Source organism: Schistocerca piceifrons, chromosome 1 (genome assembly GCF_021461385.2).
Source record: "Schistocerca piceifrons isolate TAMUIC-IGC-003096 chromosome 1, iqSchPice1.1, whole genome shotgun sequence".
Lineage (NCBI taxonomy): Eukaryota > Metazoa > Arthropoda > Insecta > Orthoptera > Acrididae > Schistocerca > Schistocerca piceifrons.
The window spans coordinates 161,351,990-161,375,903 of record NC_060138.1 but is presented as its reverse complement, the minus strand read 5'-3'; the positions used below and the strand labels follow the sequence as shown (position 1 = coordinate 161,375,903).

General features: G+C 45.8%; 1 protein-coding gene across 1 annotated transcript in view; it reads right to left on the bottom strand.

Annotated features, from left to right (window-relative positions):
* Nucleotides 1-23,914, bottom strand: part of LOC124795122 (ionotropic receptor 75a-like) — a 189,783-nt gene that overhangs the window by 121,964 nt on the left and 43,905 nt on the right. The window contains exons 4-5 of the mRNA XM_047259024.1: nucleotides 9,674-9,798; nucleotides 1,313-1,483 (exon numbers count right to left, since the gene is read on the bottom strand). Of these exons, the coding sequence (XP_047114980.1) occupies nucleotides 1,313-1,483; nucleotides 9,674-9,798 (296 nt within the window). The remainder of the gene's footprint in view (nucleotides 1-1,312; nucleotides 1,484-9,673; nucleotides 9,799-23,914) is intronic.

Sequence of the window (23,914 nt, the reverse complement as noted above, 5' to 3'; positions counted from 1 at the left end):
GTGGTTGCACCTACGGTACGGCCATCTGTATCGCTGAGGCACGCAAGCCTCCCCACCAACGGCAAGGTCCATGGTTCCTGGAACTATGTGATCAAAAGTATCCGCTCGCCCTCAAAAACATACGCTTCTCATATTAAATGCATTGTGCTGCCACCTACTGCCAGGTACTACATATCAGCGACCTCAGTAGTCATTAGACATCGTGAGAGAACAGATTGGGATGAAACATACGGACGTCGAACGTGGTCAGATGATTGGGTGCCACTTGCGTCATACGTCTGTACGCGAGATTTCCACACTCCTAAACATCCCTAGGTCCACTGTTTGCGATGTGATAGTGAAGTGGAAACGTGAAGGGACACGTAAAGCACAAAAGCGTACAGGCCCACCTCGTCTGTTGACTGACAGAGACCGCCGACAGTTGAAGACGGTCATAATGTGTAATAGGCAGACATCTGTCCACATCACACAGGGATTCCAAACTGCATCAGGGGAGGTGAGAAAACTTGGATTTCATGGTCGAGCGGCTGCTCATAAGTCACACATCACGCTGGTAAATGCCAAACGATGCCTCGCTTGGTGTAAGGAGCGTAAACATTGGACGATTGAACAATGGAAAAACGTTGTGTGGAGTGACGAATCACGGTACACAATGTGTTGATCCGACGGCAGGGTGTGGGTATGGCAAATGCATGGTGAACGTCATCTGTCAGCGTGTGTAGTGCCAACAGTAAAATTCGGAGGCGGTGGTGCTATGGTGTGGTCGTGGTTTTCATGGAGGGAGCTTGTACCCCTTGCTGTTTTGCGTGGCACTATCACATCACATGCCTACATTGATGTTTTAAGCACTTTCTTGCCTCTCACTGTTGAAGAGCGATTCGGGGATGGCGATTGCATCTTTCAACAAGATCGAGCACGTGTTCATAATGCACGGCCTGTGGCGATTTGGTTGCACCACAATAACATCCCTGAATTGGACTGGCTACCACAGAGATCTGACCTGAATCCTATGGAACACCTTTGGGATGTTTCGGAACGCCGACATCGTACCAGGCCTCACTGACTGACATCGATACCTCTCCTCAGCGCAGCAATCCATAAGAACAGGCTGCCATTCCCCAAGAAATCTTCCAGCACCTGATTGAACGTATGCCTGCGAGAGTGGAAGCTGTCATCAACGCTAAAGGTGGGCCAACACCATACTGAATTCCAGCGTTACCGATGGAAGGCGCCACGAACTTGTAAGTCATTTTTAGCCAAGTGTCCGGATACTTTTGATCACATAGTTTATATGAGGTGTAAGTGTACGTACGTCCACATGCGCGATGGTGCGCTGAAGGCGATGAAGTCGAGTCTATGGTGTGACAGCATCAGCGAAGACAGCGCGAGGTCAATGGTGCCATCGTACAGCATGCCCGCTTGCCCGTCGATCGAGCCATTCGGCGTCAGATAACCGTACGACTCCGTCTTGTACAGCACGACCCTGAACATACACAGCACAAGGAGCAGTCACGATGTAGTGAAGCCACGCCAGTTACCGTTTTTTTTTCTTTTTCATTTTACGACTATCGCTCAGCTGCTGGCTATAGTGCGGACACTTAAAGTGGCAGTCAGCCGACAACAAAAACAAACGAGAAATTAGACTGTCACTGGGAGAGCAGCCCCATCTCCCTCTCTCAGGGCTGGCAGCAAAAACAGATCTGACACATTGTCATGGGGATCACCGATCCTTTCTGTCGTGAGAGTCGTCGTCAATCCACAGGATGGAACGGGATTAGACTCTTCGCTAGTTTCCAAATAAAAGGGAAAATAACGAGCAACGCAAAACACTTTCCACATCATTACTGACAAGGGAACCTCCCCATCGCACCCCCCTCAGATTTAGTTATAAGTTGGCACAGTGGATAGGCCTTGGAAAACTGAACACAGATCAATCGAGAAAACAGGAAGAAGTTGTGTGAAACTTTGAAAAAAATTAGCAAAATATACAAACTGAGTAGTCCATGTGCAACATAGGCAACATCATGGACAGTATGAGCGCAGGACCGCTGTGGTCCCGTGGTTAGCGTGAGCAGCTGCCGAACGAGAAGTCTTTGGTTCAAGTCTTCCTTCGGGTGACGAATTTATTTTCGCAAAGTTATGATCTGTCCGTTCGTTCATTGTAATAAGTTTAGTGTCTGTGTTTTGCGACCGCACCGCAAAACCATGCGATTAGTAGACGAAAGGACGTGCCTCTCCAATGGGAACCGAAAACATTTGATCGCAAGGTCATAGGTCAACCGAGTCCTCCACAGGAAAACACGTCTGATATATTCTATACGACACTGGCGAATGGGTAAAAAGATTCTTCTACCATGCCCGATTTAGGTTTTCTTGTGGATGTGATAATCACTCCCAAAAAAGTGATGAAAACATAAGAGTTTGTCACATAAACTGCAACAAATGAATGCATGAGTTTCACAGTCGCACAGTTTTTCCTGTACTCTGTCAAAACATATGTTATTAACGTTTTCAAATTTTTCCTTGTGTAGACCGTGAAATCCTGCATATATCCAAGCAAATCTGAACATGTCCTGGAATTTTAGAGAGCGAAGTTGATTATGTGTGAATGCCTGAAATTTGATAATTGTCCGAAAATAAAAAATTAAAATTTTCACGTGAGGGAAGACTTGAACCAAGGACCTCTCGCTCCGCAGCTGCTCCCGCTAACCACGGGACCACGGCGTTCCTGAAGTGTAATTATCCCTCATGTTGCCTAGTTTGTGCATGGACTACACAGTTTGTATATTTTGCTTATTTTTTTCATAGTTCCACACAACTTCTTCCTGTTTTCTCGATTGATCTGTGTTCAGTTTTTCAAGGCCTATCCACTCTGCCAACTTATAACTAAATCTGAGGGGGCTGCGATTGGGAGGTTCCCTTGTGAGTGTCGTATTCATGATGTACAAAATGAGTATCAATCTAAGAGAATCTAACAAAATCAAAGCAAAACAGGGTACATAAAACATTCGGTAACAGCTACTTCGTATTTGCTTTCCGATATTGGAGGGGGGGGGGGAGTGTCATACGAATCCATGGTTCAAGACATCCCCTCCCATCCCCCCTTCCGTCCTCCTCCCAAATTGTCACGTTAAAGTGTCCGCGCTATACCTTAGAGGGGAATTGTCAGACTTGGCAGATCGAAACCTGCCATAATATTTTTGGCACTGGTATGAACGTCACTTGCATTACACAAGTTAAATTTCAGCTGTCGCTACGCGCTTGATGTTATCTAAAACAGCGCGCAAACCGAAATTTCTCGACTTGGCGAATGTAGCTGACTGATGGACAGCCCCTGGATATAGCTAGCAGCTGTTGCGGCGCACGTAGTAAGCAGTTTTTTTGTTTTTTTTTTAATCGGCGCTGCATTTATTAAACAACAATATCGCTTCAAGGCTTCTTTAAACGTGGAAGAAAATGTTCGTCTTCTTACAGTACTTTCTTTTAACTTCTGATAGAAATTTTGAGTCATACCGGCGTAATGATATTCTGAAGTCCAATATATACAGTGTCACTGAGCAGGTGATGGCGTCTCTGTGAATGTTTTGCTGCATGCTATAGATATATACAGTAGGCACCAACTAAAGCTATAAATAGAAAATGTGTGACGATTATGTAGCGTGCAAAATGGTGGATGAACTTTTAGGCGAAAATTTAAATAGTCCAGAAATATGGTTAGAAACGGCTGAAGTTTTGCGTGTTACAGAATGTAAAACCGTCGGTGGCGAAGAAACTACACGTAGTAATACTACTGAAAAATCTGTGAACATTTTATTAACGTTTTATAAACAATTATCTCCGAAAGAAAATTCAAAAACTAAAATTGCCTCGTTAGCTAAAGATTAAGCGGTGGTGAACTGGACAAACTACGATGATTATTACAGATGCAAAGACTAAGATCATTGATTTTAGTGAATCTGGCGTGTAACTGTAAATCAGTCTAATTTTGAAAATAAAATGCAGGGTAAAATAACCATTTCATTTGAAGGCGACAGTCGTACAGAGGCAACTGCGGCGTCAGTTTTTGCATCTTCCATTCAGACACATTAACGACCATGATAGGAGTGAATGGTTAATTGTTACTAGTCTTATTTGTTTGTCTCGAAGAAACGTCTGTAAAACTGGCATCATGGGTGAAAAGGTCAACGTTCTGCACATAAATTCGTCTGGTAGACAAGGTAAAGTCTGGAAAAATAGTAAATAAAAAGTATTACATTTATCATCAGTCACGCTAAAATATAACCCTTTTAAGGCGTTAAACTGTTAGCGTCTCAATGAGACGTTACGTCAAAATGGTGTTGGGGCTCGGCAGTTGTGCTTCTTCCTACTTCACTTAGGACTTCAACATCAAAAAGCTAGAAGAGCAAGTGTCCGAACTGTATTGCAACGGAAATACCACCAGAGTGAGACAACAAATTAAATATGCAAATAACTAACTACATTATTTACGAGTCGTCTAGATGGGATTAGTTGTAGGACAATCGGGTTTACAATTGCAAGGCAAGAATTCATTGAACAATATCGGTTTATTGCGAACAAAGTTCTACATGAACCAAAGAAAACGGTTACTAAGCTTTTGCTATCATGAGAATAATCTGTTCTCCGAACGCTGCCGCCAAACTGTGGCTCACTAGAAATTTATTTGTACCTTAACGTACGCCTAAGACATTGGAGGACACGCCAAATCTAACTTGAAGTTTGTTCTGGAGGCGCAGCGAACTTTCGTAACATGCACAGCTCCCAAATGCAAAGTAATCGAGTGTAAGACTGGCAAAATAAGACAAGCAATCAAGCATCCTAAGTTGCGCTGCAAATCCTGCAAATTGTCAGCTTCCCAGATAACGGAGAACGCTAATTGCGAAATGCGAAACTTACTCAGAACTCAGTGAACACGCACCTCAATGCCCAAGTCGCGAAACTTACTCAGAACTCAGTGAACTCAATGCCCAAGTCAGTACCGAATGCAAACTGGTTGAGGTGGAGGCTGACAATAGTTACCACAACTCCAGGCATCCCCTCCACAACATGTCCTCGTCTCCTCGTTAACTCTCTAAATCTCGAATAAATTCAGCCTGGAGGGGACGATCTCCAGGCATTGTCACAGAGAACAGAGAGAATTCCGCTTTCTTCTCCAGAATTCAGGGGAAGCCTACACTAGTTTCCCACTCTTAGCTCATTGAATAAAATTTAGTATGTAGAAGGTGGGTATTGACGCCTCATTTATCGAATCCTTCTCGTCAAAGCACAGTGATGGACAAAGTTCACGTGACTAGATAACCAGATTATGTAGGGAAGGCAACGAGTTTTACCACAAAAGGCTAGCAGCACCGTATCATTCTCTTCTGTGTCCTGTGTAACGGAAGGTGAATTCGTTGCACATGACAGTTCTCTGGGGTCTGGTCGGCAGTTTCTTTAAAATGAGAAAACCGCATTCGTAGCCGAAGTGGACGACCAGGGGCTTACTAGAGATGCTTCTGCGAAACACACCGGAACCGCTACACGATCACTCAGCCCACTCGCTTTCCACCAAAGTAAACTGAAACTTTCTCCATAGCTAGCGAGCCTGTACAAGGTGCATTCAAGTTCTAAGGCCTCCGATTTTTTTTCTCCGGACTGGAAAGAGATAGAAACATGCGCATTGTTTTAAAATGAGGCCGCGTTCGTTGTCAATACGTCCCAGAGATGGCAACACCGTACGGCAGATGGAATTTTACCGCCAGTGGCGAGAATGAGAACTGTTTTAAATACTTATAATGGCGACGTTTTCCTTACTTGAACAGCGTGCAATCGTTCGTTTTCTGAATTTGCGTGATGTGAAACCAATTGAAATTCATCGACAGTTGAAGGAGACATGTGGTGATGGAGTTATGGATGTGTCGAAAGTGCGCTCGTGGGTGCGACAGTTTAATGAAGGCAGAACATCGTGTGACGACAAACCGAAACAACCTCGGGCTCGCACAGGCCGGTCTGACGACATGATCGAGAAAGTGGAGAGAATTGTTTTGGGGGATCGCCGAATGACTGTTGAACAGATCGCCTCCAGAGATGGCATTTCTGTGGGTTCTGCGCAATCCTGCATGACGACCTGAAAATGCGAAAAGTGTCATGCTGGTGGGTGCCACGATTGCTGATGGACGACCACACGGCTGCCCATGTGGCATGTTGCCAAGCAATGTTGACGTGCAACGACAGCATGAATGGGACTTTCTTTTCGTCGGTTGTGACAATGGATGAGACGTGGATGCCATTTTTCAATCCAGAAACAAAGCGCCAGTCAACTCAATGGAAGCACACAGATTCACCGCCACCAAAAAATTTTCGGCTAACCGCCAGTGCCGAAAAAATGATGGTGTCCATGTTCTGGGACAGCGAGGGCGTAATCCTTATTCATTGCGTTCCAAAGGGCACTACGGTAACAGGTGCATCCTACGAAAATGTTTTGAAGAACAAATTCCTTCCTGCACTGCAACGAAAACGTCCGGGAAGGGCTGCATGTGTGCTGTTTCACCAAGACAATGCACCCGCACATCGAGCTAACGTTATGCAACAGTTTCTTCGTGATAACAACTTTGAAGTGATTCCTCATGCTCCCTACTCACCTGACCTGGCTCCTAGTGACTTTTGGCTTTTTCCAACAATGAAAGACACTCTCCGTGGCCGCACATTCACCAGCCGTGCTGCAATTGCCTCAGCGATTTTCCAGTGGTCAAAACAGACTCCTAAAGAAGCCTTCGCCGCTGCCATGGAATCATGGCGTCGGCGTTGTGAAAAATGTGTACGTCTGCAGAGCGATTACGTCGAGAAGTAACGCCAGTTTCTTCGATTTCGTGTGAGTAGTTAATTAGAAAAAAAATCGGAGGCCTTAGAACTTGAATGCACCTCGTACTTTCCTGAAACATAATAAAAATTGAGTAAATAAAAATAAAAACATCGCATAGCGACACGTGACTGAAATGTCACAACGGTTTTCCTCAGTTTAGTGAAAAGAAATATCGTCTCCTTTTAGATTCTTGCTCAAGACATAAAAATTCTGAGTATCAGTAGCATTTCGAACTCACACTGGTAAAGTTTTATCGACACTTTAGCGTCCAACTGGCACGGCGAATGAACTTCAACCGCCAGGATGAGAATTTATCCGTCAGTGGAATGCATTTTACAGAATACTAACACACAAAATCATTGTATGCATACCATGGCATTTTTCAGTCCGTAGTATGATCTGATTTTCTATCTTCGGTTTCAGAATCTGATTAAACATGCAGACTACACTACGAGGTGCATTCAAGTTCTAAGGCCTCCGATTTTTTTTATTTTTTTTTCTAATTAACTACTCACCCGAAATCGATGAAACTGGCGTTACTTCTCGACGTAATCGCCCTGCAGACGTACACATTTTTCACAACGCTGACGCCATGATTCCATGACAGCGGCGAAGGCTTCTTTAGGAGTCTGTTTTGACCACTGGAAAATCGCTGATGCAATAGCAGCACGGCTGGTGAATGTGCGGCCACGGAGAGTGTCTTTCGTTGTTGGAAAAAGCCAAAAGTCATTAGGAGCCAGGTCAGGTGAGTAGGGAGCATGAGGAATCACTTCAAAGTTGTTATCACGAAGAAACTGTTGCGTAACGTTAGCTCGATGTGCGGGTGCGTGTCTTGGTGAAACAGCACACGCGCAGCCCTTCCTGGACGTTTTTTTTGCAGTTCAGGAAGGAATTTGCTCTTCAAAACATTTTCTTAGGATGCACCTGTTACTAAAGTGCCCTTTGGAACGCAATGGGTAAGGATTACGCCCTCGCTGTCCCAGAACATGGACACCATCATTTTTTCAGCACTGACTGTTACCCGAAATTTTTTTGGTGGCTGTGAACCTGTGTGCTTTCATTGAGTTGACTAGCGCTTTGTTTCTGGATTGAAAAATGGCATCCACGTCTCATCCATTGTCACAACCGACGAAAAGAAAGTCCCATTCGTGCTGTCGTTGCACGTCAACATTGCTTGGCAACATGCCACACGCGCAGCCGTGTGGTCGTCCGTCAGCATTCGTGGCACCCACCTGGATGACACTTTTCGCATTTTCAGGTCGTCATGCGGGATTGTGTGCACAGAGCCCACAGAAATGCCAACTCTGGAGGCGATCTGTTCAACAATCATTCGGCGATCCCCCAAAACAATTCTCTCCACTTTCTCGATCATGTCGTCACACCGGCTTGTGCGAGCCCTAGGTTGTTTCGGTTTGTTGTCACACGATATTCTGCCTTCATTAAACTGTTGCACCCACGAACGCACTTTCAACACATCCATAACTCCATCACCACATGTCTCCTTCAATTGTCGATGAATTTCAATTGGTTTCACACCAAGCAAATTCAGAACACGAATGATTGCACGCTGTTCAAGTAAGGAAAATGTCGCCATTTTAAGTATTTAAAAGAGTTCTCATTCTCGCTGCTGGCGGTAAAATTCCATCTTCCGTACGGTGCTGCCATCTCTGGGACGTATTGACAACGAACGCGGCTTTATTTTAAAACAATGCACATGTTTCTATCTCTTTCCAGTCTGGAGAAAAGAAATCGGAGGCCTTAGAACTTGAATGCACCTCGTAAACTCTGCCTGAATAGGACATCAAGGCCCAACAGTAACAATCGGCCGCCGTGTCATCCTAAGCGCAAATGGGCCACTGGATGCGGACGTGGAGGGGCATGTGGTCATCACACCGCTCTCCCGGCCGTAAGCTAGTTAACGAGACCGGAGCCGCTACTTCACAATCAAGTAGCTCCTCAGTTTGCCTCACAAGGGCTGAGTGCACCCCGCTTGCCAACAGTGCTCGGCAGACCAGGTGCTCACTCATCCAAGTGCTAGCCCAGCCCGACAGCGCTAAACTTCGATGATCTGATGGAAACCGGTCTTACCACTGTGGCAAGGCCGTCGACAAAAACATGCAGACACTCCTCAAAATGTACCGACTGCAGCAGAACTGTGTGCTGAGTTTATGGACCCAATCGATACAAACGGTACACAACCGTCTCTATACGATCACCTCTTACAGATAACCGTACAGTTCCCTCAGCACCCTGATGTGTGAAGAAGGTGGATCAAGGTATCATCTGCAATAGAACCTAAATCATAGCCCCGGATTCTGTTCACGAACGAGTGCACGATTTGACTGTCGCCGAATGATGGTTACTGAAGAATGTGCTCGCAACGAGGAGCCGACGCATGTCCCATGCATTATACCATAGGGTTCTGCAGGGAGCTGCGTCAGTTACGTTTTGGGCTGCTACCATGTGTGGAAGTCTGTCTCTTCACATCGCTATCAAGGGTAATGTGAGGGTTGTGCCGTTGCTGAACGGGGTCCTCCAAGATATTGTCTCCTTACTGCCAACTTTTATGCCTATGTATTCGTTTAGCAATAGCACACCATCCCCTCCCCCCCCCCCCCGCCCCCCTCCCACTTTATCCTCTTTCTACCGCGCTTTATGTTGGATACTGAAACTGCATTGAGAACTGTAGCTCTTCTACAGTAAAGATGACATCTTCAGCTATGAACATCAGTCCGAACCCAACGTATGTACCATCTGTGTCATAAAAGAAGTGCGCTCAACATCCGTTGCTAGCTCCGCAGCGCGGCTACTTACGAGAAGTTGAACATGAAGCTGAGCTTCTGGCACAGGTCCCAGCCGAAGCGGATGTTGGTGTCCAGGTGGCGGTCCTGCACCACGAGCAGGCGCTCCCCCAGCCTGTCCGGGGGCGTATCCACCACCTGCCGAGCCAGAGACGCGCGCCCTCAGCACTTTCTCTCCCATACGCTTAAATGCGGATGCACACAACGAACAGAAGAACGCAGTAGAGCAAGTTTGTAACCAACAATGGAAATCAACCAAAATAATGTTCAATGAACACAACAGCAAAAAAACTGTAAAAAGGCCGTCAAGTGTTATGTGAAATTATTTATCTAAAAGCAACAAAAAAAAACAGATTAGAGAAACATTTCACACTCCTTTGAACAATACTTCAGATGACGTACAGCAAACGAGACGGTAAGGTCCAATAATTCATCAGACAAATATCCGCTAGGACTCTTTAAAATTCTGCGATTCTAAGAGAAATGTTGAACCTTAAATTCTCATTTGGCGTACCATATGCTTTACTAGTATATCATTTTGAGAATCATAAAGGCGTGCTTCAAATGTTTCTCTAATCTGTTTAATTTCTCACAGCCTCACAAATCATTTCACAAAACCTTTAGCCATTTTTTCACCTTTCTTGTACTTCATTCTTACATTGGCAGTTAAATATTACTCCAGCACTACTTTTTATGCGCAAATTACATATAACTTGAAGAGCTGAACATTTCGACACTTCGTTACACACATTTTCTTTTTTGCTAAACTAGACGTCACGCTGGTCAATTTGATATCTCATTTGCTACCAAAATTCGGACAAGATTTCATTACATAATTTCTAAGGCACTTTGTTTTTTCTTTGTTCAAACATTTAACAGAAAATATACTTATATGTGATACCAATGAAGCTGTAGAGCCAGACGAGGAGGCTTTTTTATGTGGAGCAGACAGCTTTCTCCATTCACGACATCGTGCGAACAACAGGGGCAAATGAAGTGGTAGATTCCTTCTTCTTAGACATCCGAATTGCGTCGGGTACTAACTAAGGTATGACTAGACTGAGTGTCTACGCAAGCAGATGACTTGCTCGATGAATTTTTGAATATAAGATTAATAGACTCCAGAAGAGTCGTACTGGACGATGAACGTTCTTCAAAAACGAAAGGAACAGCAGGAGTGGTCCAAGGAAGTGTAATAGGACCTGTGATACTCTCCACGCGCAGAAACGGTTACATAATGTCAAATGGTTCAAATGGAACTGTGGAACTTCTGAGGTCATCAGTCCCCTAGGACTTAGAACTACTTAAACCTAACTAACCTAAGGACGTCACACACATCCATGCCCGAGGCGGTCGCGCGGTTCCAGACTGTAGCGCCTAGAACCGCTCGGTCACATCGGCCGGCTACATAATGTCTGCAGCTTTATAAGACTGTTCGCTTATCATCGTTGGACGATCGTAAGGAAATACAAAAAAGACTTGGGCCAAATTTTTACTTAGAGTAACGAACAGCAGTTCTCTTTAAATGTCATAATTGTCATATAATGTCTACAACGAAGAAAAAAAGCACTATAGTATTCGATTATAGAAATAACAGTGAACACCTCGAGAATGTCACATTGAATGGCTATTTAGGAGTAATACTAACAAGGGAACCTCCCCATCGCACCCCCCTCAGATTTAGTTATAAGTTGGCACAGTGGATAGGCCTTGAAAAGCTGAACACAGATCAATCGAGAAAACAGGAAGAAGTTGTGTGGAACTATGAAAAAAATAAGCAAAATATACAAACTAAGTAGTCTATGCGCAACATAGGCAATATCAACGACCTTCTGAGCTCAGCAGCGCCGTGGTCCCGTGGTTAGCGTGAGCAGCTGCGAGAGATCCTTGGTTCAAGTCTTCCCCCGAGCGAAAAATTTAATTTTTCATTTTCGTCTGCCCGATGCGAGGTAACTGCGCCGTAGTATGGGGACGCTACACCTAAACAAACATCGGAACACAGTTTTTTGGGAGTGGTTATCACATCCACAAGAAAACCTAATTCGGGCAAGCTAGAAGAAGCTTTTTACCCATTCGTCAAGTGTACAAGTTAGGTGGGTCGACAACATATTCCTGTCATGTGACGCACATGCCGTCACCAATGTCGTATAGATTATATCAGACGTGTTTTCCTATGAGGAATGGGATGACCTATGACCTTGCGATCAAATGTTTTCGGTTCCCATTGGAGAGGCACGTCCTTTCGTCTACTAATCGCACGGTTTTTCGGTGCGGTCGCAAAACACAGACACTAAACTTATTATAGTGAACAGAGACGTCAATGAAAGAACGGACAGATCATAACTTTGCGAAAATAAAGAAAGTAAACTTTTCACTCGGGGGAAGACTTGAACCCAGGACCTCCCGATCCGCAGCTGCTCTCGCTAACCACCGGACCACGCCGCTCCTGAGCTCACACTCTCCTTGATGTTGCCTGTCTTGCGCATGGACTACTAAGTTTGTATATTTTGCTTATTTTTTTCCTAGTTCAACACAACTTCTTCCTGTTTTCTCAATTGATCAATGTTCAGTTTTTCAAGGCCTATCCAATGTGCCAACTTATAACTAAATCTGAGGGGGGTGCGATGGGGAGGTTCCCTTGTAAGTAGCGACATCAACTGCACTGAAGAGCCAAAGAAACTGATACATCTGTGGTCCCGCGAGCATGCAGGAGTGCCCCAACGCGACGTGATACGGACTCGACTAATGTCTGAAGTAGTGCTGGAGGGAATTGACGGCATGAATCCTGCAGGGCTGTCCATAAATCCGAAAGAGTATGAGGGGGTGGAGGTCTCTTCTGAAGAATACGTTGCAACGCAGCGCAGATATGCTCAATACTGTTCATGTGAGATTGGTGGGCAGTGGAAGTGTTTAAACTCATCAGAGTGTTCCTGGAGGCACTCTGTAGCAATTCTGGACGTGTGGGGTGTCGCATTGTCCTGCTCGAATTGCCTAGGTCCGTCGTAATGCACAATGGACATGAATGGATGCACGCGATCAGACAGGATGCTTACGCACGTGTCACCTTTCAGAGTCGCATCTAGACGTATCAGGGGTTTCCTGTCACTCCAACTGCACACGCTGCACACTATTATAGAGCTTCCACCAGCCGGAACAGTCCCCTGCTGACATGCAGGGTCCATGGATTAATGAGGTTGTGTCCATAACCGTATACGTTCATCCGCTCGATACAATCTGAAACGAGACTCGTCCGACGAGGCAACACGTCTCCAATCATCAACAGTCCAATGTCGTGTTGACGGGCCTAGGCGAAGCGTAAAGCTTTGTGTCGTGCAGTCAAGAAGGGTACACGAGTGGGACTTCATCTCCGAGAGCCCACACTGGTGATGTTTCGTTGAATGTTTCGCACGCTGACACTTGCTGATTGTCCAGCATTGAAATCTGCAGCAATTTGCGGAAGGGTTGCACTTCTGTCACGTTGAACGATTCTCTTCAGTCGTCGTTGGGACTGTTCTTGCAGTATCTTTTTCCAGCTACAGCGATGTCGGAGATTTGATGTTTTAACAGATTCCTAATATTCACGATACACTCGTGAAATGGTCGTGCGGGAAAATCCCCACTTCATCGCTACCTCGGATATGTTGTGTCCCATCTCTCGTGCGCCGACTGTAACACCACGTTCAAACTTACGTAAGGAAACCTGTCATTGTAGCAGCAGTAACCGATCTAACAACTGCGCCAGACACTTCTTGTGTTATATAGGCGTTGCCGACTGCAGCGCCGTATTCTGCCTGTTTACATATCTCTTTATTACTTTTGGCACTCCCGTGCATTCAAATAGTTATTTAGGGGCAATGATATAACCAAACGCGCTAGATAAAGAAGCAAACAAAAAAAGAGTCCGGAAAATAGAATTGGCTTGACAATTTACAAAAGACATTGACAATTAGTAACCACTCTCAAAATTCGTCTAGGACAGAGTACCATACTCACCAATGAGCTAAACATTGCTGAGAGATAGTACTTCAGGAAACTCCTCAACTGTGATGCATTTAAAGATCTGTTCGAATTTCTACCTCCTCGCCGGCCGAAGTGGCCGTGCGGTTAAAGGCGCTGCAGTCTGGAACCGCAAGACCGCTACGGTCACAGGTTCGAATCCTGCCTCGGGCATGGATGTTTCTGATGTCCTTAGGTTAGTTAGGTTTAACTAGTTCTAAGTTCTCTAGGAGGAGACGAAATCCAGGCAGAAGTTATGCAACGGAGGAGATCTCAGACGACTGTAATACAGCGGTCATCTGCCCTATACCCATCATCTATGTGCTGCGACGGCTCACCGGAAAGATATGGGAAAATGGCGAAAACCTCCATGTGCTCTTCATAGATTTTAAGAAGGCGTATACTGTATCCACCGGGAGAGCCTTTTGAATTGCCAAACCGAGTTTGGAATCCCAAGAAATTCTTCGGTCTCGTGCGAGCTTGTCTCGCTGATTCCAAAGGAAAAGTGAAGCTTGGGAACCAGGTCATGAAGAGCTTTTACATAAATACAGATTTGAGACAATGAGATGGTGTGATCGATATTGTTCAATCTGGCGCTCGGAAAGATAATCAGAGAAGTTTTCCATAAGTATCAAAGTAGAGAGTGAGAATATCGCGTACCTCTCATTTGTCGACGATGTGGCCCTGTTGTAAAGATTAAGGAAGAACTGACGTGGATGAGCGGCATCGTGGAGGCGGCAGTGAGCAGAATCGGTCTCCTTATGAATAAATCTAAGATCGAGTATCTCGTGATGAGCAGAGCTCATGCCTATTCAAAAGACCCACTGCAGCCTCTAGTAGTCGGAACACGATCACACAAAAGAGAATAATTTTAAATCAAAGCGGGAACCCAAGCCGCAACCCGAGCGTACTTCAGTCTGAGTCAGCTTTTCAAATCATGCAGTCTCTCAAAGAATTTCAACCTCCAGCTGTACAAAACACTGAGCTAGTCCGTAGGGCTGTATGGTTGCGAAACCTGGAGTGTCTGGAGGAAAATTAAAATAATCTTTTCGTTTTCTAGAATAAAAAGTCTTAAGAAAGATCCATGGTCCAATACAAGATGCGATCACTGGAGGATGGAGGATCTGCCATAATTGTGAGCTGGATGAAATCTACACTATTCCAAACATTGTAAGCCTGATGAGAAGCAATCGGCTAGTATGGGCAGGACTTGTCGCTCGGATGGATAAACACCGGTGGCCGTTGAAATCCATTGACTTTACTCCTTGCGTAAGAACACCACCAGGAAGACAAAAGGAAAGGTGGAGAGATGGAAGCCGTGAAGACCTATCGCAGATCGGCGTAGAGGGTCATTGACGATAGAAGGTACAAAACAGAATCCAGTGGAAGAAGAGTCTGTAGCTGCGCCCGGTCCTTTGATCCTGATCGCGTAAAGTAAGTAAGTAATCACTCTCAGCTAACTCAAAAATTCTACTCTACGATACTGCCAATAAACTGGAGTGCCTTTATGCAGCGGAATGGACAGGGTGAGGCATAAGTCTGGATGAGCCCCTATAAAATTCGAATGGTGTGAGGAATCATTATGGCGTCTTGTGTTGGGAGTCTGTAGGTGGGGGCGCAACTTATAGGAGCTATGGCGACAGCTGCGGCTATCTTGAAATCCGTGTTTCAAGAGGGGAGGGGGTCATGTGGCGCATCATTTTTCACAGCCTCTTTCTCAGAAATATACATGTGCAACCAGTTTCAAGATATCTTTATTCGTGTAGGAGTGAAGAGTTGTTAAAGCTTAGGATACTTGTCAACTCATCAGAGTCGGCATTACACCATATGTACTGAATGACATCCATTGCACTGGATACATAATCAGAGCCTTTTTTGCCAGTCATATGGAGTTGTTGTCCGGAAGTCCTCTTCTGGGGAGTTTGGCCGCCTGGTACAAGTCATTTTTCTTTTTTGACGCCATTTTGGAGACCTGCACGACGATGTTGATGAAATGATGATTACAACACACATAGCGCCAAACGGCGTAAATCCCCGACCTGTCAGGGAATCGAACCCAAGACTCTTTGGTTGAGAGTCAGCAACGCCAAGCACAAGACCAGGATTTGCTGACGACGACTTGGTCGATAACATTAACAAATATGAAGACGCATAATGGATGCATAACAGATGACGCCAGTAATGCATTAAAAGGCTAAAGGAGGCTTTTATCGAGCAGTGGATGTCAAATGGTTGATTATGAGATTTCTCGAACAATAATCTGATACCAAAAATTCCATTTCATTATTGCAATTTGCTGCAATCCAACCAAGTTTTCATAATGGTGGAGCGAGTGAGAAAATCTAAGAGTACGAAAATATTTTACGCAACCACCCTTTCTTCTTAGCTGCTACACTAAACACAATAGCAAATGCCTCTCGGAGATTCTGGGGACTCCGCATTCGAGATTTTCGTGATCATGTTTCAGAAAGACGAAATTTAATATTGATATGAAATTCAAATCAGTATCATACTTCTCCAAGAAAATTTGGAAATCCTCACATAAAGTAGAAAGCAAAGTCTTGTCCTTTGACAACCTGTTTGGTGCAAAGATATGACAGGAAAACATATCTACTGTGATTATATATCTGTTTGCTAATTTTTTTAAAAAAATTTTAAATTTGTGTTAAGATCTTATGGGACCAAATCTCTTAGGTCATCGGCCCGTAAGCTTGCACACTACTTAATCTAACTTAAACTAACTTACGCTATGGACAACACACACACCCATGCCCCCGACCCCGAGGGAGGACTCGAACCTATGAAGAGGGGGGGGGGGGGGGGGGGGGGGGAAGCCGCGCGGACCGTGACAAGACGCCCCAGACCACGCGTCTACCACGCGTGGCTGCTAGTTCTTCATCTTGCCATTATAATCTTTATTACCCTGAGACAAAAACAATTTAGGCAGATTCTGAAATAGTCCCAATTCATAAAAAAGATGAGAAAGAATGGAAAAGCCAAGTAGAAACAGAAATGACCAAAACTGCAATGACTAAATTTTCCTTTCACAGCTCTACTAAGCGACTTGAGCGATACAGGAACATATCTGAAACTGAAGGCGAAGTTTGGTCGTAGGTCCGTTCTATGAAGAGGTGAAAAGGTGTTTTTAAGTGGAGTGATTTCACAAATCCAGCACTATCGAGACGTAACTGCCAGGTCGGGAATTTCACTCTATCAAATTCATATGGGAGTAGGCTATACACTTATCGATTGATCTCTCTACGATGCCCGAGGCGTCATGAGTACTCGATACTGTGGTGTCACCGCCAGACACCACACTTGCTAGGTGGTAGCTTAAATCGGCCGCGGTCCATTTAGTACATGTCGGACCCGCGTGTCGCCACTGTGTGATCGCAGACCGAGCGCCACCACAAGGCAGGTCTCGAGATACGATATAGCACTCGCCCCAGTTGTACGACGACTTTGCTAGCGACTACACTGACGAAGCCTTTCTCTCATTTGCCGAGAGACAGTTAGAATAGCCTTCAGCTAAGTCCATGGCTACGACCTAGCAAGGCGCCATTAACCGTATCTGAAGATAGTCTTATTTGTATTATCAAGAGCGATGTACCACAAGGATCGAATAAAGTTAAGTATTCGAGGAGCTGCATACTTTTCTTATTAGAATTCACTACTTATCCTGTTCCAGAATTCACGCCCGTCTGCGTTAGATAGCTTCCATTTCGGCCTCCTCTATCTACAAGGTGTTGGCACATTTACCAACACATCATTGGCGACGAGGATGGGATTCGAACCCACGCGTGCATTGGTGGTTAACACGCATCTTGGATTGTACAGGTTCAAAAGACTGCCATTCGGGTGTGCATCCGCCCCTGCATTGTTTCAGCAATATTTACAAACTATTTGTGCGTCGGTCCCTACTGCAGCAAACTATCTGGACGATATAGTGATCTCCGGACAGACAGAAGAAGATCATCTTGCGAACCTACGAACATTACTTCAGGTCTTGCGACAAAATGGTCTTCGCTTGAGGAAGGACAAATGTGTGTTTTTTTGCTCGTGACTTACCATACCTGGGACATGTCATTAATGCCCAAGGCATACATCCGAGTCCAGAGCACCTCCGTGCCATACAATAATTGCCTTCGCCACAAAATGTGAAGCAGCTACATAGTGTGTTGGGTAAAATTAACTATTATCATCGCTTTCTGCGCAATGCCTCTTCCATTTCAGCTCCGCTTCATAGCTTACGCCGTAAGGGTGTTCCGTTCGTCTGGACGACGGAATGCGAACGCGCCTTTCGCCAGTTGAAATCGGCGTTGCTTTCTCATGCTTGCCTTACGCCTTTCGATCCCCAGAAACCCCTTTTGTTGATGGTAGATGCATCGGATTTCGGGATCGGTGGTGTGCTTGCGCACAAAGTTGGCTCGCATGATCGCCCTATTGCCTTTGCGTCAAAATTGCTCTCGTCTGCGCAAAGAAATTACTCACAGATAGAGAAAGAAGCTTTGGCTCTCGTGTTTGGTGTTACGAAGTTCCATGATTTCTTGTATGGTCGTCACTTTACCATCATCACAGACCACAAACCTTTGACGTCGCTTTTTCATCCGAACAAGCCTGTACCTCCGCGTACAGCGCAGAAATTCATTCGCTGGTCTATTTTCCTCTCGCAGTACCGCTACGATATCTTGTATCGGTCCACTGCTAAGCACGGAAACGCCGATGCGTTGTCCCGTTTGCCTGTTGCTGAGGATAAAGCATTCGATTCTTCCGAACTTGCTTGCATGTTCATTGATGCGGAAACCGATGAAGTGGTCGAATCGTTTCCGATTGATTTTCGTCGTGTAGCTACAGCCACAGCTGCTGACTCTGTCCTTGCTACCGTTTTGCATTTTGTTGCTACGTAATGGCCTTTGTCAAAGTCTCGGATCGAGGATCCGTTGGTTCGCAGATTTTTTGCTCATAAGGAGAGACTTTTTGTTCGACGTGGTGTTTTGTTGTTGCGTTCTGATAATGATCAGTCCAGAGTCGTGGTCCCACGTTCGTTACAGTCCTCTGTTTTACTGCTTCTTCACCAAGGACATTGGGGTATAGTGCGAACGAAACAACTTGCTCGTCAGCACTGTACTTGGTTCGGAATCGATGCTGCGATTACGACTATGTGTTCTTCTTGCATGGCGTGTGCCGAACAACAATCCGCACCGTCGCGGAAAGTCTTCGCATGGCCAAAAGCCACTTCCCCTTGGCAACGCTTGCACATCGATTTTGCTGGTCCATTCTGGAATGCTCGATGGTTGGTTCTGGTAGATGCCTTCAGTAATTTTCCTTTTGTTGTCCGGATGTCTTCCACGACGTCCTCTGCCACCATCCAAGCGTTGTCTGCTATCTTTTGCATTGAAGGTCTTCCGCAGACTATTGTTTCCGATAATGGCCCACAATTCATGTCCGCAGAATTTCAGTCATTCTGCCAGGCCAATGGTATTCAACATCTGACATCCGCGCCGTTTTCGCCTCAGTCAAACGGTGCCGCTGAACGATTGGTCCGGACTTTCAAGTCACAGATGTTGAAGTTGAAAGAGTCGCATTCTCGGGAGGACGCGTTGTTGCTCTTTTTGTCATCGTATCGCTCTCAGCCCCGAGATGGTCGCTTGCCGGCTGAGTTGCTCCACGGTCGTCCTCATCGAACCTTGATGTCTTTGCTGCACCCGCCGCATCAGGTTCCTGTGCAGCGGCAGACTTCTGCTTTTGCTCCAGGCGACGTTGTATTCTTTCGCAATTATCGAGGTTCACGGCGTTGGCTTGCAGGGTGCATTCTTCGCTGCCTCGGCCGCGCGATGTATTTGGTTTTGGGGGCCTCTGGTGAGGTGCGTCGGCATCTCAATCAGCTGCGCCTCTGTCGTCGCACGGGTTCTGCCGCTCCCCGTCTGCTTTCAGCGACGGTGCCGTCCGGTCAGCGCCCTGGGGACCCATCTACTGGCTCGCCTCATCCCCAGGTGTTACCGACGATGCCTTCCATTTTGCCCCATGGCGACGCGCCGCCGCAGCCGCCGCCGCCGCCGCCGCCGCCGCCGCCGCCTGTTCTCCCGCCGGCGCCGCCCGCATTCGACGCCTCGCTGCAGCCGCCAAGCACCTCCCTGGGTCACGCGCCGCCGATCGCTTCTCGTGCCCAGCTGTCCTCCGCTATGGAACTCTTGCCCGCTCCGGACCACATGACGTCATCGCGCGTCGGATACCCCGACGCAATGGAGGTCGACCCTTCGGCCCCTCCTGTCTCTTTACGGGTGCATACACCGCATGTTGACGTGCACCCTGGACTAGGTTTTCAGGCGTTTCCTAGCTCCCCTCGGACCGAATGGCCGGGTGCGGGTGGCACAGCCTCGCCTGTTATTAGGCTCCCCACCTCATCGCATACGTCAACATGGGGTCCTCCCCACGGCGGGCGGAAGCCTTATAACACGACCGTTCGCCGATTTGCGGGGGAGGAATGTGGTGTCACCGCCAGACACCACACTTGCTAGGTGGTAGCTTAAATCGGCCGCGGTCCGTTTAGTACATGTCGGACCCGCGTGTCGCCACTGTGTGATCGCAGACCGAGCGCCACCACAAGGCAGGTCTCGAGATACGATATAGCACTCGCCCCAGTTGTACGACGACTTTGCTAGCGACTACACTGACGAAGCCTTTGTCTCATTTGCCGAGAGACAGTTAGAATAGCCTTCAGCTAAGTCCATGGCTACGACCTAGCAAGGCGCCATTAACCGTATCTGAAGATAGTCTTATTTGTATTATCAAGAGCGATGTACCACAAGGATCGAATAAAGTTAAGTATTCGAGGAGCTGCATACTTTTCTTATTAGCTTTCACTACTTATCCTGTTCCAGAATTCACGCCCGTCTGCGTTAGATAGCTTCCATTTCGGCCTCCTCTATCTACAAGGTGTTGGCACATTTACCAACACATCAGATACATTGTCTCTCTACGAGAACGTGCTGAAAAATAATCCCTCCGAATTCTGTGTGAAAAATCTTAAAGATATTTAGAGAAAACAAACTTTATTGACATTCTACAACTTTATTCTTCATATCTACATATTTGCAGCGCTCTGCCGTAACAGTACTCCGAATTGCAGCTTGTAACATGGCGGTGTTTAACATAAGTATATCGGTGCCTGAGAAACAGTGTGCTGCAAGCGAGTTTCGCATTGGAAGAGTTCGTCCAAGCATGGTGCACCGTCTTCTTCAGCCAATGCCAGACTACACACGAGCGCTGCGTCATCTGCAACAGTGTAATGCCTTGGGTTCTCTGTCATCGATTAACCTCTATACAGTCCCTACTTGTCCCCAACTGATTTTCGTTGTTTCCAAAACTTAATGGACACTTTCGAGGACTTCACGTTGCTAGTGATGAAGCAGTGCAAGCAGAGGGGACATTGCGGATTGGAAGAATCTTCCTCAAAATATCAGAGAAATTAAAATCCCTTCAAACTTCAAAGGACAACTAACAGCCCACCTTCTATCAGAAAAGTTGTCGCTTCTGCAGCTCATGCTCATCAACCCTCTCTCCCCCATCACTTTTCCTTCCCCTCCTCTACAGATTTCTCTACTGTGATTCTCTTCTTTCCTAGCAGCCATTGTCGCTTTCATTTCAATCTTCTCCTCTTTCATTATCCCATCCGCTTCTTGTAATACAAAATGAGGCTTCGAAAAAGCTAAACTAATTAATATCGTTCTTCTTGCCTCCATTAATTTGTTATTATTATTATTATTAGTGATACTGTTATTATTATTATTATTGTCAATTATTACTCTAATTAATAATGCAAATTATTATTGTTGTGTTTGTTACGTAACAACTAATAAATATCATTCTTAATTTCTCCATTATTTTAGCTTCATTATTAGTGTTACTATTATTATTGTCACCATCATCAATAAAATAATTAATTATTAATAGTGCGAATTACTATTATTGTTATTGTTATGTAATATTTTTTGTGTGCGTTGTTCCTGGTCAGGTGTAAGAGATGGTCTTAAGGCCTTAATATGGTCAGGCTGATTGCGAGTAAACAATAAATAAATAAAAAAAATGGTTCAAATGGCTCTGAGCACTATGGGACTTAACATGTGAGGTCATCAGTCCCCTAGACTTAGAACTACTTTAACCTAACTAACCTAAGGACATCACACACATCCATGCCCGAGGCAGGATTCGAACCTGCGACCGTAGCAGCAGCGCGGTTCCGGACTGAAGCGCCTAGAACCGCTCGGCCACAGCGGCCGGCGGATATCTGGTTACCTTTGGCCACCTTCCACCCATTTATCATTAGCAACGAGGTCGTAACATTTGGCTCCTCGGAACATAATGGTTGCCAGCTCGCATAATAACAGGAAGATTGCGGTTTAACGGCAAAAGACTGATGACCTCAGCAGTTAAGTCCCATAGTGCTCAGAGCCTTTCTAACGGCAAAGGAAATCGGTCGCGTCCTTTTCAAAGGAAGCATCCTGGCATTTGTCTTAGGGAATTTAGGGAAACGATAGAAAATGTAATTGTGAAAGGGGGAAGGCTAATGTGGATGTGAACTGCCGTCCTCCCGAATGCGAGTCGAAGAAGGGTAAGAATAGACGAGGAGGGAAAATCAGAGAGACAGATATTGGATATGAACATTTGACCTCTCTATATGTTATTCAACAACTCTAGACAGTGCACCATCGAGAGAGCTGCGATCATAATTACTTCATCAAGCAGAAAAAGTCACTGCTGAAATACTGAAGCACGTTAACCTAAGGAAAGCCGCGCGAGAAGCCGTGCGGTCTAGGGCACCTTGCCACGGTTGACGTGACTCCCCCCGTCGGAGGTTCGAGTCCTCCCTGGGGCATGGGTGTGAGTGTCGTCCTTAGCGTGAGTTAGTTTAAGTTAGATTAAGTAGTGTGTAAGCTTAGGGACCGATGACCTCAGCAGTCCCATAAGACCTTACCACAAATTTCCAAATTTAGCCTAAGGAAAGGTAACTGTAGGGTTTTGACGACGCATCAGTTGCGATGTAATTGCAGCAGTTCCTCGTTTTTTCGAAACTTCTTGTATTTCCAAAAAGCATTCTCTAGGAAATACGAATAGCAGTTTTTGATTACCCTGAAGTACAATGTCATAAACTCACAGTACAAAACCTTAGCCAGCCCCTTCAAAAAAAAAAAAAAAAAGCATACAGGCCGCTTTGGAGCGTTGCGTAGGTAGAGTAGAACAGGTATCAGAGTTGCGTGAGACGCTCCACCGCTGATGCTAGTCATGGCAGCGTACGTTGCGGTCGGCTGTAGGGAGTCAATGCAGTAAGATGGGTTGATGCGGAAACGTGACACAATGGCAGAAAGGAACAGTCGTGTTTGAACATGCCCATGAGCACACAGTGAATGGAGCTGCCAATAAGAACAGCCGGCGGGAGTGTCCGTGCGGCTCTAGGCGCTACAGTCTGGAACCGCGAAACTGCTACAGTCGCAGGTTCGAATCCTGCCTCAGGCATGGATGTGTGTGATGTCCTTAGGTTAGTTAGGTTTAACTAGTTCTAAGTTCTAGGGGACTGATGACCTCAGAAGTTGAGTCCCATAGTGCTCAGAGCCATTTGAACCAATAAGAACAGTAGTCATGAAAAAATGCCAAATGACAGGGATGGGACACGGATGTCGCGGCTTATCAGTGATAGTCGGTTTCAAACCCAACGGGAATTTCTGCTGTCAGTCAACGTAGGTCCAGATCAATCAGTTTCAAAGCGAAGTTTGCGAACGGTGCAACATAAAAAGGATATTTGGAGTTGGGCACCTCGCAAAAGGCCATTGCTCATAGCGTCACGTAAAGCTGCACCTCTTCACAGGGCTACAAAACACATTAACAAGGCAATAGCTGATCAGAAGCGCGTGGTGTGAGCTGACGAGTCACGATTTTGCCTCTCTTCAAATGAGGCAAGAATTCGAGTGCACCGATGGCCCAGTGAGGTGTTTAACCCACAGTGTGTGGAGGGCCTACTTTACACTGTAGGTGTTTGTACAGTGTCTTGAGAACTTTTCATACCATGAGTTGTCCCCTCTCTTTCAACTTACTGTGAGCACGTACAGTGATGTTTATTTCAGTATTCTCGAAGACTAAGTGTTGACCTTTCTTCTATGTATTTACGACGAGTACGCTGGTGGGTACTATCTTCCAAGATAACAGCCATGTTCGTAGGGCTGCACGTAAACGTCCCTGCTTTGACGAACGCTCGCATCGTTAC